The sequence below is a fragment of the Xiphias gladius genome, chromosome 7 (assembly GCF_016859285.1).
Source record: "Xiphias gladius isolate SHS-SW01 ecotype Sanya breed wild chromosome 7, ASM1685928v1, whole genome shotgun sequence".
Lineage (NCBI taxonomy): Eukaryota > Metazoa > Chordata > Actinopteri > Istiophoriformes > Xiphiidae > Xiphias > Xiphias gladius.
Window position 1 is genome coordinate 13,216,493 of NC_053406.1, and position 13,749 is coordinate 13,230,241.

General features: G+C 38.7%; 1 protein-coding gene across 5 annotated transcripts in view; it reads left to right on the top strand.

The window, feature by feature from the left end:
• Positions 1 to 13,749, top strand: part of LOC120791588 (F-BAR and double SH3 domains protein 2-like) — a 68,032-nt gene that overhangs the window by 45,397 nt on the left and 8,886 nt on the right. For all 5 annotated transcript variants that reach the window (XM_040130050.1, XM_040130055.1, XM_040130053.1 and 2 more), the window contains exons 11-15: positions 2,912 to 3,028; positions 3,149 to 3,253; positions 8,557 to 8,646; positions 8,856 to 8,918; positions 13,139 to 13,273. In XM_040130050.1, coding sequence (XP_039985984.1) covers positions 2,912 to 3,028; positions 3,149 to 3,253; positions 8,557 to 8,646; positions 8,856 to 8,918; positions 13,139 to 13,273 — 510 coding nt within the window. The remainder of the gene's footprint in view (positions 1 to 2,911; positions 3,029 to 3,148; positions 3,254 to 8,556; positions 8,647 to 8,855; positions 8,919 to 13,138; positions 13,274 to 13,749) is intronic.

Consider the following 13,749-nt stretch of genomic DNA (forward strand, 5'->3'; position numbering starts at 1 on the left):
AGCATATACCGTACCTCCCATTCACACAGACAACTACACTTTACACAGTTTATTCTCACCCCTTTATCCCTGTGGTTTTGGAATAACACAGTTGTTCTACACAGTGAACTAAATGACTGTTATTGTGACAGTCTAGGTTGTTATTGAAGTACAGCATGATTACACCATTTTGAGTTCACTGTGCTGTACTTCACATTTCCCTTAGCTGGCAAGCTGACTTAATATAATTTAATAGATGTATTTTAGTCTATATTTATATATTTTTCATTTACTGTAGTTGGTAATGGTTTATCATTGAGGCCTTCATTTAATACATGAATATTTGACATTGGTATATTTACACATTTAGAATATAGTCTGATTATCATAGGTCGTATTTGCTAAAGGTCCCCACCACGTCATGATAACTGAAAAGAAAAAATTTAAAAGTATTATTTTGTACTTCACTATTAATGTCCTATATTAGCTCAAACTTAACTAGCCTATCAGCTGTTTCACACTGACCAGTAGAACGTTTGAATGACAGTATAAAAATGACTTCAAATAAAATTATCATTAAAAAAAATGAAAGAATTACTTTTTACAGGCTTGCCAGAATTCTTTAAGAGTAACCATAAAGCTGATACACGGACTGAGGAATGTAAACAAACAGCGTCACAGAAAGTCACATAAAGGTCACGTGCAGGGAGAAGATTCAAAGTGATTTGCGTGGCAGCGTTCACATTTTCCCTACAACATGTAGATATTTACGACATGTACGACATTTGAAAAGAAACTCTTAATCTCTTAGTAATATTATACCAATAATTTTAGCAAACTATCAAGACACACATTAGCTGATCTCTCCACGACATGTCAGTTTGGAGCCACTGTTTAAATCTAGTTTTCTGCCTCTCTGCCTTAACTCCCTGCCATGCTCCCTTGCCTGAACGTAATTAAGCCGTAAATCTCCAGTGTAATGCTCTTCATTTCACACCTATACTTAGCCAGATTTATGCCCTCTTGTTACTGAAGCAACACATAATTAATAGATATGATGTGCATGGTAGCTTGCAATTAAAATATTGTCTGCTTTAGTCTGGCTAACACACTTTTATTATCAGATTATGGGAACCCCAGCCACTCAGGTCTGTGAACACACATCAGTGACACTGAATGTATGTACATCCTAAGGCTCAGTTTGTTTTTGTTGGAAGTGGCATTTTTTTCTGTCCATAGCCAGAATACATGTCAGACATTTATACATGTCATTCAACATTTATGCTCATTTTCAAACCATTATAGGCCACTGATACACCTGCAGAATTTATCAACACTATATAAATGTAAGCCATACTTGTCATTTCCATAAAAAGGGGATGGAGGTTTAGGCTCTGTATTGATTTCAGTCTGACATATCATAATTAGGATGCGTATATGAATAAGGGACACAGTTTATCGGGTTTCACACAGTACAAAAAAGTATCCTTTTTGTTTCTCTAACCCTGTATTTATGGTAGAAATCAACGAAAAGATCAAATCTGAGTGACATTTGTAAACTAGTAAAGAAAAAAAATAACATTGGCAGATATCATAAAACTGACCTTTAGAGAAATCGATTTAAATTAAGACAGTAGAAAGCAGCAAATGTACGGATGACATTTTGTTTCTGAAAAAGGTATATAGATATTTGTATATATACAATATAAATAGTTTAAAATTAAAGGATAGAGAAGGAATTTTTCCTGATATCTTTTTTCAGAACATGGAAGAAGGCCAACCATATAATTTTAATCAGTGGCATGGAAATGAGCTTTCAGTTTTGCCTGCATATTTCTGCAGTCAGACACTTAGAAGACTGAAGTAAAGTGCCACTTACTGGACAGTAACATCACATATTTCTTGTCTTTTCTTTTCTAGAAACTTGGCTTCAAATCTTAATAAGAAACAATTAAAGTAAAGAAAGTTTTTTCTTGGTTATTTATTGAGAATGTAAGACTCAAAAACTCTAAACACTTAATCTGTTTCATCAGGACTTTGTGTGTATGTGTGTGGTTTGATCAGAATTTGATTGACCAAACAACCCACCCACTGTCATCAGATTTTGATTCAAATGTTGCTAAATTCGAATTGGTGCACAGTGCATGACATTACCTTTTTCTAGCTAAGCCCTGTCCACTGCAAACCAGTGAGGAAAGCACAGAGACAAAAAGGAATGCAGGAATCTCCCATGTGAAATAAGCAAAACTGCTTTAACTTTTGCAAAACATTGTGCGTTCATGTCCCATGTGCCATATTCATCTCATTACTCATAGAGAGAAGCTTATTGGAAAAAAAAAAGACTTTGGGTCCTTTTAAGAAATGTTTAAAATAAAAATTATTGGTGAGTGATGCATTAGTGAGTAGGTGTATAAACGTAGAACATTTAATACGTTAGTCTATGAAGAAAAAATGCCACATGGTTATTATTGATGTTGAATATTTTATTGGAAAGCCACGCAGATTCTTCAAAAGGCCCACATATGTGCTTTTGTATGTTTTTAGAAAAAAAAAAAATAGGCCTGTGGCCATATTCCTCCTGCTGTCACACAAAAACACACACTCACTCAGACATGCTCACACACTCATGCTCTTTCACATGTGATTTTAATAACAGCTATTCCATTCCAAGAGGATAACAATAGAACACACGCTGTATTAATTATGTGAGGACGAAACTTTTTCTCACACGTTCTTTAGCTTAATTAACAGCCTCTGCATATCAAACACCTTGCACTGTTGTCGCTGATACTGTACTTATGTGTGCCCTTGTGTATTGTGTGTGTTTGCCCGCCTTGACGGCATGTGTGCGCGTGTGTATGGGGCTGGGTACATGTGTGTGTTTACCCATGCCCGGTTGGTACGTGTGTATGTGTGTGTTTGTCTATATTAGAGTCGTCAGCTGGAGTCGGAGACAGGGACAACGGAGGAGCACAGTCTGAACAAGGAGGCCAGGAAATGGGCAACCAGAGTGGCCAGGGAACACAAAAATATCATTCACTACAAGAGAGTAAGATGGACACAAACATACTCATGTTTGTCACATATACCCATTTTAGAAATACAACATCTGTGAGACATATGCACACTGTTTCTAATCAGGCTATGTGTTTGTGTGTGTTGCTTTCAGTCTTTGGAGGAGTGTGAGAGCCATGGCTTGCCTGCCACAGAGCAAGGGAGACTAGATCTGGAGCTGAAGATTGAAGACACCAAAGAAAACATTCGCAAAGCTGAGGTCTGTGACTCAGATTGTCAACATTTATTTTTGATTGCAAAGGTATTTAACAGAGGATAAATTACAAGATATTTTCCCTTGGCACTGTTGCCTTAGTGTCTGTGTTTAAACTCGACGCTTTCTGTGTCAAGTCCGCATGTTCTCCCCATGTTCATTTGGGTTTTGTCTGCATGACCCGTTTTCCTCTGACATTGCAAAGACGTGCAAGGACAGGTGAATTGGAAACTCTAAATATGGTTTTCTGTGGGTGTGTTAGCTCTGTGATAGACTGGCTACCTGTCCGGGTTCTACCCTGCCTAGGCTAGGCTTCTGTTCAGTTGTAGGGGTTCAAACATACTTTTTTCAGAGTTATGTCTCAGTAGCTCACTGTGACAGTACACAGGTCTGAAAGCAGTACAGCTGTAATGTTTTCAGCTATTACATCTAAACTCTATCAGATCTAATACTTTGAGTGCCATTTTATTTTTCTCATTTTCTTTTCTCTCATGGTCTTTTGGCTCTTCCGTCTACACGTCGGCCTTTCCTTCCTTCTCGGCATCTTTCTCTTCACTTTTTGTTCACGCTCCCTTTCTTTTCCTTACACACCTTTCAGCCTTTCCACTTGCAGAGATATCTATCATTTATGTATTGATTCTCAGAGGTTCAAGGTGTCACACTATGAATGAGAACACTGCATCATCTCTCATCTTCCTCACTTCCATTCTGTCTCTGTTCTCTCTCAAAAGTATCAGCGCTGTTCTGGCTTTTCATCTCTGCTCTTCAATTTCACTCTCGTCCTTTGCTTAGCTCATTCTGTCCCTAATGTTACCTCTTTGCCTCTACACTGGCTTTTTCTATCAGGCTTTCACATATCTAGCACCCTCTGCTGTCAGGTTAGGCCAACAAATATTCCATTCCCTATGGGACCTGTGTGATCATTATTTCACTATACTTTCTTATTTCATCCTTAAGGATATTTTTACTAATTATTGGTTAAACATATGTTATGTAATTTTACTGCTTCTAGGTGATAGATACACTAGCTTCGGTAGTTATTTCGGTCTAACTTACACAGCAAGAATAATTTAGCGACACTATCAGTAGCTTGTGATCTCACTGTCTAGAGAATAATTAGGGAGTCTTTTCATTGCAAAATGCAACATGTGACGACACCACCTTTTTCCTTCCTCACCCTCTCTCTCTTCCTCTCTGCTTCAGTCTCTCTCACTCACACTGTCTGTCTGCTCTTCTTCTAGGCCAGCATTACCCTGTGTAAGATGATGAATATTTTATGAGCTCATTTGGTACAAATGGCTTCATCACAAAGCTCTTATCTCAGAATTATAAAGGGAGTGAACGCAGTACAAAAGACATTATCCAATTTTGATTAGAGCTACTACCTGGATACTGATAGCGCCATTCTTTCCTTTTACACGAAGTCCCATCTTCATCCCATCAAGCATTTTGCAGTAGCCGTTTCAACAGCTTTGTTAGCAAGAAAATGAAGCAAGGCTTATATTTAGGATGGAAAATTAGTAGGAAAGAAGATGTCAATTTGTGGATTAAAAGATATTTTTCAGGCTCCTTTATTCAGCGGAGAAATGCATGATGATGTGTTTTGCTTGGTAATAATCCAGGTTTTACTTTGGTATCATCATCAGCTAAAAACTCATTGGTATTTCAGAAGCAGTGTGTCTGAAATGCAAGCTTAAGCACAGAAGGTTACTACCAGCCAAGGAAAAGAGATTGATAGCATAGTTGGCCTCACTACCTGTCCTCATTTACTGATTTTTCATAAATTGCCCAGGTTCCTTGTGACAACATCTTAAATGCTTTGACGGCCAACTGGGTTTCAAAATTAATGTTTAAAGTCGATGCACTGTCTGTGCCAAAAATGTGGCCACCATTTACTCCATGTCAAACTGCTAGCAAATCTGTGAGAAAGATATAAGCTTTAGGCTTATTTGAGAAACTTTTTTTTTTCACCCTAGCCTCTCATTTTATTATGTTTTTTTTTATATATATATATATATGCCTTGAATTTTGTACAACTTTCAAAACTTTGCAGACCTATTTATCATTCATACAAATTGTTGGTTGGTTATTTTAAGAACGTCTTAAAAAGCCAGGGTGGCTGTTGTCATTATGGACATAACTACACACAATAGTAGGTTGGATTGGGTAGTGTTCATTTTGTTATTGGTTAGGAGTATGGTGTAATTTCAATTCTTTTTATATGGTCACAGAAGACTTATCAAAATCAGCAGCAAATACCTTTGAAGTTCAAACATCTCTCCTGTTGTTTTAAATCCCTGTTCTGAAGTGTTCAACACTACGCACCCAAATCTTCAGAAGCATCCTCTTTTTCTCACCTTAGTTTGGATGGAATCAGTAATTAATGAAAGAAACAGCAGACTTGTGTATTCTCTGCTCTAAGATGCTGGTCTGATGTTATGGCCTCTCCCTGAGTGCTTGATGAAAGACTTAAGATATTGAAACTACAGACTGTGAATGTCTTTCTCCGAAATTACTTGAATAGTTAGTACCATTAAAAAAATGTCCCAGCGTGATTAATTGATACATAATATGATAAAAGTCAAGTGAAAATTAGCATAACATAAATGTAATGCATTATATATTCTTATATTAAATATAATGACAGTGTGCCCCAGGCTAACCCTACTACTCTACTGGAGCTTTTGTTATTAATGCATCAGAGATGAAGGGAATTCAAGTGAAAATAATGAAAATAAGGCATTAGGATGAATCTGTAGTACATACTTTATCTTCTTGAGAAAAAGATCAGTCTATATTATAGTATAATTAGTGTATTAATATTAGAATAATGTTTATACAGTACACGGTATTTTGTCATTCTTGTATGCATACTTTCTTGTAAAGCAGAAATACATTTGAAATTCTCCAACTTAAAATTATGTAATTATTGGCCCGTCTGCTTCTTCTTTCTCAGAGGTTCTTAGAGGATGAGAGAGTGAGAACAGTTCAGGCAAGAGGTGGTCTTCATACTAATGAGCTGTTGAAGGCTGGTCTAAAACTGGCTCCATGAGACAATCTCGCCTCATCAACATGTGGCATCAAAATCCTTCAGATGCTGAGGAGGCAGCAAGATGGAGACAAAATTGTACTCCCAGACATTTCCCAGCACAAGCAAACAAAATGAATAAGGGCTGGAAAATTGATTGGAAATATCTTCTCATTTTATCTGCTTCTACATGTTAACACCTTTTGGTAAATAAAACATGGACAAAACCACAAAGATGTGTACACATGCATCATGTTCTTGGTTATTAAAACAGTGCATATATTATGTTTATACAAACAGACCAATCAAACCCGTGAGCTGTTGGTATTTCTGCTACTGTATTCTGAAACGAACTACTACACAAATTGGTAGTAATGACCCAGTTTGATCCTACTGTGCCTCTTTACATTTGACATCGTAATACCTTACATATGGTATGTATGTGAGCTTCTTATATTCTTTTAGTTTGATGTTTCAAATGGATCTCTAATACACGCCATGGCTTCTTCCAATAATTTCATCAGTTCTCATCTTTTGAGCAAAAAAAACACCTGTTTGCGAAACTTTTTTAAAGAGCAGCAGAATTCTTAGCATTTAATTCAGCAATAATTCTGAATAATTCAGTATTAGTTATAGCCAGACAGCTGAGATTTCATCCTGCAATATCTCTCTGCCTGTCTATCTCTCCATCTGTTTTTCTGGCTACCTTTCTGTCGGTTTTATTGATTACAGCTGCCCAGCCGGACTGCCTTTTTGTCCGAGGGTGTGCCACGCCACTGGCTGCTTACTCTGTTGACTTAAACTCATAAATGTACTGTTGCACATTCTTTTAAGCATCAATGCCTGACAGAGTATTGGCCATTATTTTAACTTTTCTCCTCTTCAATCCGGCATGTTAATGGTCCAACAGCAGCAGCAGCAGAGACTGGTGCTTTCCTCTAGCATTTATTGGGTGCTGCTAACAAAAAGGAGAAAGCTGAGGCACTTAAGGGGCTTGGGTACTTCACTGATCAAAGCTGGGGAGTCTGCCTTGACAGTGTGTCTGTCTGTCTCTGTGGGGGGGAGGCATCAGCTATCAATCTGCTCTGTCAGCATCAGTGAGAAAGGAAAGAAGCGGGTAATGAAGGAGGAAACTGATGAAAACGGTGAAAGAAAGCAAGAAAAAAGAGGGAATCACAGATGAAAAAGAGAGTTGAGGAGGCGAGACCGACTAAATGTAAATCTCAGGGGTATATCTACTGGTGGTTATAGCCGCATCATATTGTCTCATTAGGAAAGAACACAACACATGTCCAGTGTTCACAGCTAATTAAAAGAAAGTACAGCAAGTTTTGAGAGACTGCATGACACAGATTCAGCACATTTTTGGGTGCAAATCCAGTTCACATCCTTGCTCTGTCACTGAACTGTGCTGCATGTGATCAGATACAGCTGAGAGGCCAAAAAACAAAACAAAACATTAAAATGACAGTTCTTCCATTGAAGGTTGGTTTAGAAATGGGTATGAGGTACAACTTCAGGAAAACTGAAAAAATAATACTATGTGCATTGAGAGAGGTGTGTCAGGACTAGAGTCAGTTGCTTGTTGTAATGTCAGGTTCACTTGAGGTCCTTCTCCCTGTATCAGTTCAAGAAACCCAATCGTATCTGAGAAATGGCTCCCATCTGGGGGCTCACTGTATATAGAGATGCTTGCTAGTAGCAGATTATAGTGTTATTGCTTTGTGATGGTTTTGTTTCAGCATCGTGGCTAAATAATATTTGTGTCTTTTCATCTGTGCTGGTATAAGTGACTAGCTTTCCGTCACTGGGAAAGAGGCTGCTGCTTCTGAATAAACATAAAGAAGGGAGTCTGACACTTCTGCTACCAGGAGACCAAACTGACTGCAACCATTGTAGTCCTAGTAACCAGTCTGGTTAACACCTGCTGTTACTCTTGACAGTTTGGGCTCTTGCCTTTGATTTAAATGAAAATTTATTTTTTACAACCTCTTATTTACATAGTTTTGTTCATCATTCTCAACAGTCAAGATAACATTTTATTCAGCAGGGTAGATGTAGTGATACGGACACACACTGGCTCTGTTAGACAAAGGTTTATTTCGCTGTCCATGATTAGAGCAGTTAGACATGTTTCAAATAGGTCCCTATTTTAAATAAAATGGGACCCAAGTCGCGATGTTCTTTACTTGTTTTTTCTTTTGACAGATACAAGACAGACTGTGTAGGTCATTGATATATTTGATGTTCTTACCATTCCTAACCCCTTCTCTCTCCAAAGACAATAAAGTTGAAAGCTGAGGCTCGGTTGGACCTTCTACGGCAAGTGGGGGTTGCTGTGGATACCTGGCTGAAGAGTGCCATGAACCAGGTGTGTTTTGTTTGTGAGTGTTGGAGAAAACATGTACACATACCGTATGTCTATGTGTGTGTGTGCGTGCGTGCGTGCACGCATACGCGTTTGTGTATATATATCCTTTCACGCATTAATACCAGTTAGTGTATTGCAGTATGTGTGTGTGAGTGTGCCTGTTTGCAATATATGTATGAACCCCCACACTTTCTCTGTGCATGCTGTAGGTGATGGAGGAGCTGGAGAATGAACGTTGGGCCAGCTACACTTCCCATGATCCCTCACTGTCGGTGAGACACCTCCCCTCACTGTGCCTACGGTAGTGCTTTCTTGCCAAGCCAGCAGAACTTGTCCTGTTTTCAAAAAAACAGAAAGTTTATTAATGAAATCGGAAAACACTGGAGGAATTAATGAACAGCAAAACTGTAGACATAACATAAACCCTAATGTTACTACAACTGTGCTAATACATAAATACACAGTGCATGATGAATGATTTTTATCAGCAATTTTTCTAAGATGCAGCAATTTTTGACTTGGCTGGAAAGTGCAAATCTCACTTACGAATCAGAAGTAGAAGGGTACCTTTTCACCACACAATATAAGTCGTAGGTGTTTGTATTGCATGCATGGTGGCCTCCTTAACCCACTTCAAACCCTAAGACCACTAAATTGTGTCACTGTATGTTAGTCACATAACTGATAATTGGCTCATTTGTCTTCCCAACAGTTTTTCTTCATACAATACGTGAAAACTGCAGTCAATTCAGAGCATCCAAAAATGTAATTTTAAACTCCAAGGCGCTGAATCATAATCATAGACGTTTCATTCCCTATGATTTCATTATAAGTGAAAACCACCCAGATGGAATAGTTCTCCAGACAACTCACTTCCTGAATGATGTAAATTGCAAGATAATTGACCTCAGGCCTGATGCCTAATCATCTGTAGGGCCAGTTAGAGCCTCTTAAAACGCCCCACTTCCCCAGTGGAATACTGATGTATCCCTTGCACAACTCACAGTTTTAGTTCATGAACCCCAGTTTTACTGGCAAGTTAGACTGAGTACAGATCTGAAGCCTGAAGGGACCTTTGTTTATCACCGCATCACGTTTATGGGTGTGTGCACTCTGTGCATTTCAGGGGACAGGAGGTGGACTCTAGGTAGTTCCACATTCCCCTTCACTGATTACTGGCAGTAGTAGATTTACATTTTTCATATCCTTTACAGCATTCCATCACAAACAAATAGTTTGATATATGTGGAAATAAACTTGTTTGTTTTCTTGCAGAGAGAAAATCAGCTACCAGCTCCTGCAAAGCTGACTAATATTTTGTATGGATTAAATAAACAAGATATAACGTATGCTAAAGCTAGTTACCTTTAGAGGTCCTGGTTAGTGGATTTTATTATCTTTGGACTGATATAGGCTAGCTGTGTACCCCTGTTTCCAGTCTTTATTTTACGCTAAGTTAACTGGCTGCTGGCTGTAGCTTCATATTTAGCGTACAGACATGAGAATGGTGTCAATCTTCTCATTCAACTCCCAGCAAGAAAGTAAATGAGCACATCTCCCAAAATTTTCAACCATTCCTTTTAATCAAATTTAAGTTTTAAAGTTATTAATGTTTTTGTGTTTCTGTCTGTCCACGTCTCTCCATGTATGTCCATGATTAGGGGTGTAATCTCCAACGGGACTTTGTGAGGAGACGTGTGCTGTGTGTCTGTCAACAGCACTAAACATAGACAGTCTGCTCCATTGGAGGCACTTGACATTCTGCTCACATGATATTGCAGCTTGCAGCTAATACCAGAGAGAAAGAGAGAGAAAATCTGGAGAGTGAGGGAGAGAGAAATCTCGGAAGAGATAAATGGAGAGACGAAAGGATCATAGGAGTTTTGCAGTGAGAGAGGGAGTGGAAGAGAGAGAGTTACTGAAGAATGAGAGAAAGAAGAAGAGCGAGTCAGCCGAGAAAAAGAAGGGGTGGTGTGATGTGGAGGAGAGGGTGAGGGGGAGAGGTGAGGAGTGAGTAGCGTCAGAGTGATAATTCTGAAGTAAAATTGGATGCGAAGGTGAGAGAGATGACGGGATTGTGAAAAACTGCAGAGAACATTGAAGTACATACTGAAAGGCCACGGTACGCTGCAAAGAAAAAAATTAGATTGGGCATGTTCACACAGACAAAATGGTGACCAAAGCATTCCCTTTAGATTTCATCACTAAACACAAGCTTGAGACACATTTGCATTTCCAAATACATTATTAGCTGCAAGTAAGTAATGTCATGCGAATTTCTGACGTGCAACAAAAGGAAATGAAGAGACAGAGAGATGGAGAAGGGGGAGGAAAACAGCAGAAATGGCTGTTAACGGCAGTTTGCTGATTAGGGAGAGGTCAAGAAGTGACCGACAGCAAGAGAAAAAAGATGGATGGATTACGAATAATAATCTGTACAGGAAGCCACAGAAGAACAATGAGAGCGGAGAAGAGGCACTTCCCTTGGCCCTTTCTTCAGTCCAATCAGCTTTATTAATACAACTGAAATACTGTAAGCCATGAACCCACAAGTCCCTCAGGCAGCCACTGCCTTCATTACAATATCACTTTCACAGTTATTACCTCCTGGAGCAATAAAATCTGCAGTTGGTCTGCATCTCAGCTGTATTGGTACACACACGGAGAGATGTATTTTTTGGTGACATTTTATTGGGTTATTACTGAAATACATGCTGGACATTTTACTCCAGGGATGGAATGGAATTGGCCCTCGGGCTGTGCGGTGTGCTTTTAAATCAGTGCAGTAAAGTGGATAAGGGTGACGTAACAAAACAAACATGCAGCCAACAAAAAAATATGGCCTTGCAACCAAACTTCAGGATATAGATCTGGACATCAAGTTGTCCTCAATCACATTGAATCTATCTCTCCGACAGGTTACGTATTCCATGTCTGAGTCCAAAATTACTCTCTACTTATGATATAAGAACTGCCACTGCACTGGTACCACTGGAAAATGATTTGTTGCATCCAGGGGAATTAATTAACACTAAACACTAAGTTACCCTCCTTATTTCAGTGTACAAATTCTGAGTCTGTAACATACACACTATATAGTGTATTCCACAATAGAACAAAAAAAGTAGTGTGCACAGCATGTATACTTCTTTCTGTTAACAATCCAATAATGCAAATTGTCACATTCTATAGATCCACCACTTTGTCCAGACTGAAATATCTGAACAGTCATTGGGTGGACTTCTTTTTGTACAGACATTCACCATCCTCCAAGGATGACTCCTACGGACTTTGGTGATCCCCTGACTTTTCTTCTAGTGCCACTATCAGGACAAAGTTTAAATCTGTCCAATACTTTGGTTTATGACCAAATACCTGCAAAACTAGTTACAAGCCCTTCAGCAGGAGCTGTACTTTGTGTTTAGTGCTAATTAGCGGGTTAGCCAAGATGGTGAACATGGTAAACATTATATTTGCTAAACCTTAGTGTGTAGCATTGCTGATGTTAGCATTAAACATTGCATTTATGTCTGTAGAGCCAAACAGAAAACAAAGTAGAAGATGTTTTTCAAGAAAAGCAAGGATTATAAAAGCATGTAGCGTGTGTGTTTCAGATGTAAGGCTCTTTGGTAACCATTCCCAGTGGAGAGCTTTAATAAGAATGGGTTCATTTTTATTAGGGAACGCCTTAGGACTACACCTGAAGGTTGTTATTTCCCTGGAGAATAGATTCTTCTGTCCAGGAGACCAACTTGGGAGATCAACTCATATACAAAACACATCTGTTTTGTTCCGCACTGGTGTAGGGTTTACTGTGTCAACAGAAATCTGATGACTAAACACAATGACTTAGGATTGGATAAACACACATGCACACACACATAGACAAACACACACACACACACACACACACTCTTTTGTTACGGCCAGGGCAGCTTGCTGTGTCTGATGGATCTTTCTACCAGCTAGATCACATGACGTTCATATAAGCCAGTGAAATTCTCGTGGAACAAAAGAGGGAGGGGTTGGATCATATGAAACACCTGTTTCTAAAAGCTATAGTACCCACATTGAGCAGGAGAGAAACTCATGCAGTAATAAAAGGTGAGGAAGCGTGGTATAGATTGGTTTGTGAAACTAGCACAGAGGAGAAAAAGCAAAAGACGGACCTTGCAACTGGTGAACAAAATCAGAAAAGGTGGTGGGAGTAGAAGTTGGGAAATTTGAGTTTATTTTTCATGCAATTTAATTTAACTACCTAGCCAAACTTCAAAGATTTTTGTGTTTTTTTAACTTCTGGCAGTATATATTCAATATCTGATCGACTTCATATGGAAACAGTACTGTTCTAGCTTTTTGTTTACTTACCTGGAGTACTTTTTTTTTTTTTTTCTCTGGAGCGTTAGAGGTGAACGGAACTTATCTTCTTTGTCCTTGTGGTTATCAGAGGTTTTGACTTTATCTGACTGTGTTTGTGTTTATGTGTTATAAGGGCACAGTGGACTTGGAGCGTGAGGAGGGTGAGGAGTGCGAAGAGAATATGGAGGTTTTTGACGACAGCAGCTCCAGTCCTTCAGGAACCCTTCGAAACTACCCACTTACCTGCAAAGTCCTGTACTCATACAAGGTATGAACCAACAAACACACATAGATGCAGAGTTACCCTCTGCAATTACATGGTCACACCTACACATATTAAATGTCTGCACCTGGGAGAGGAACAGCCACAACACAAGGTATCACACACATTCATGTACAGAATTAGACAAGCAAAGTTGAATATCAGTGTTGTATTTATTTGAACTGGGAAATACTGATGAAGTTGCCATTGCCATGAAATTTTGAGCATTTTAAAATGAATTATTAATGATAAACTCAGTTTTCAGGTTATGGAGTATGTTTACTCATTGTTTTTCCTATACCGTACTGTCTTAATGTCTTGCAAACAAAGAATGAGATTCATGAATTATACTGAATGTTATAGCTACATACAGTGTGTTTTCAAGAGTAGATTTGACTCGATTCTCCTCTCTCTCTCTCCCACTTCAGTCATTATAACCGTTTTTGTTAACTCCATTTTCTTTTCCCTTTTTTCATTCTCAC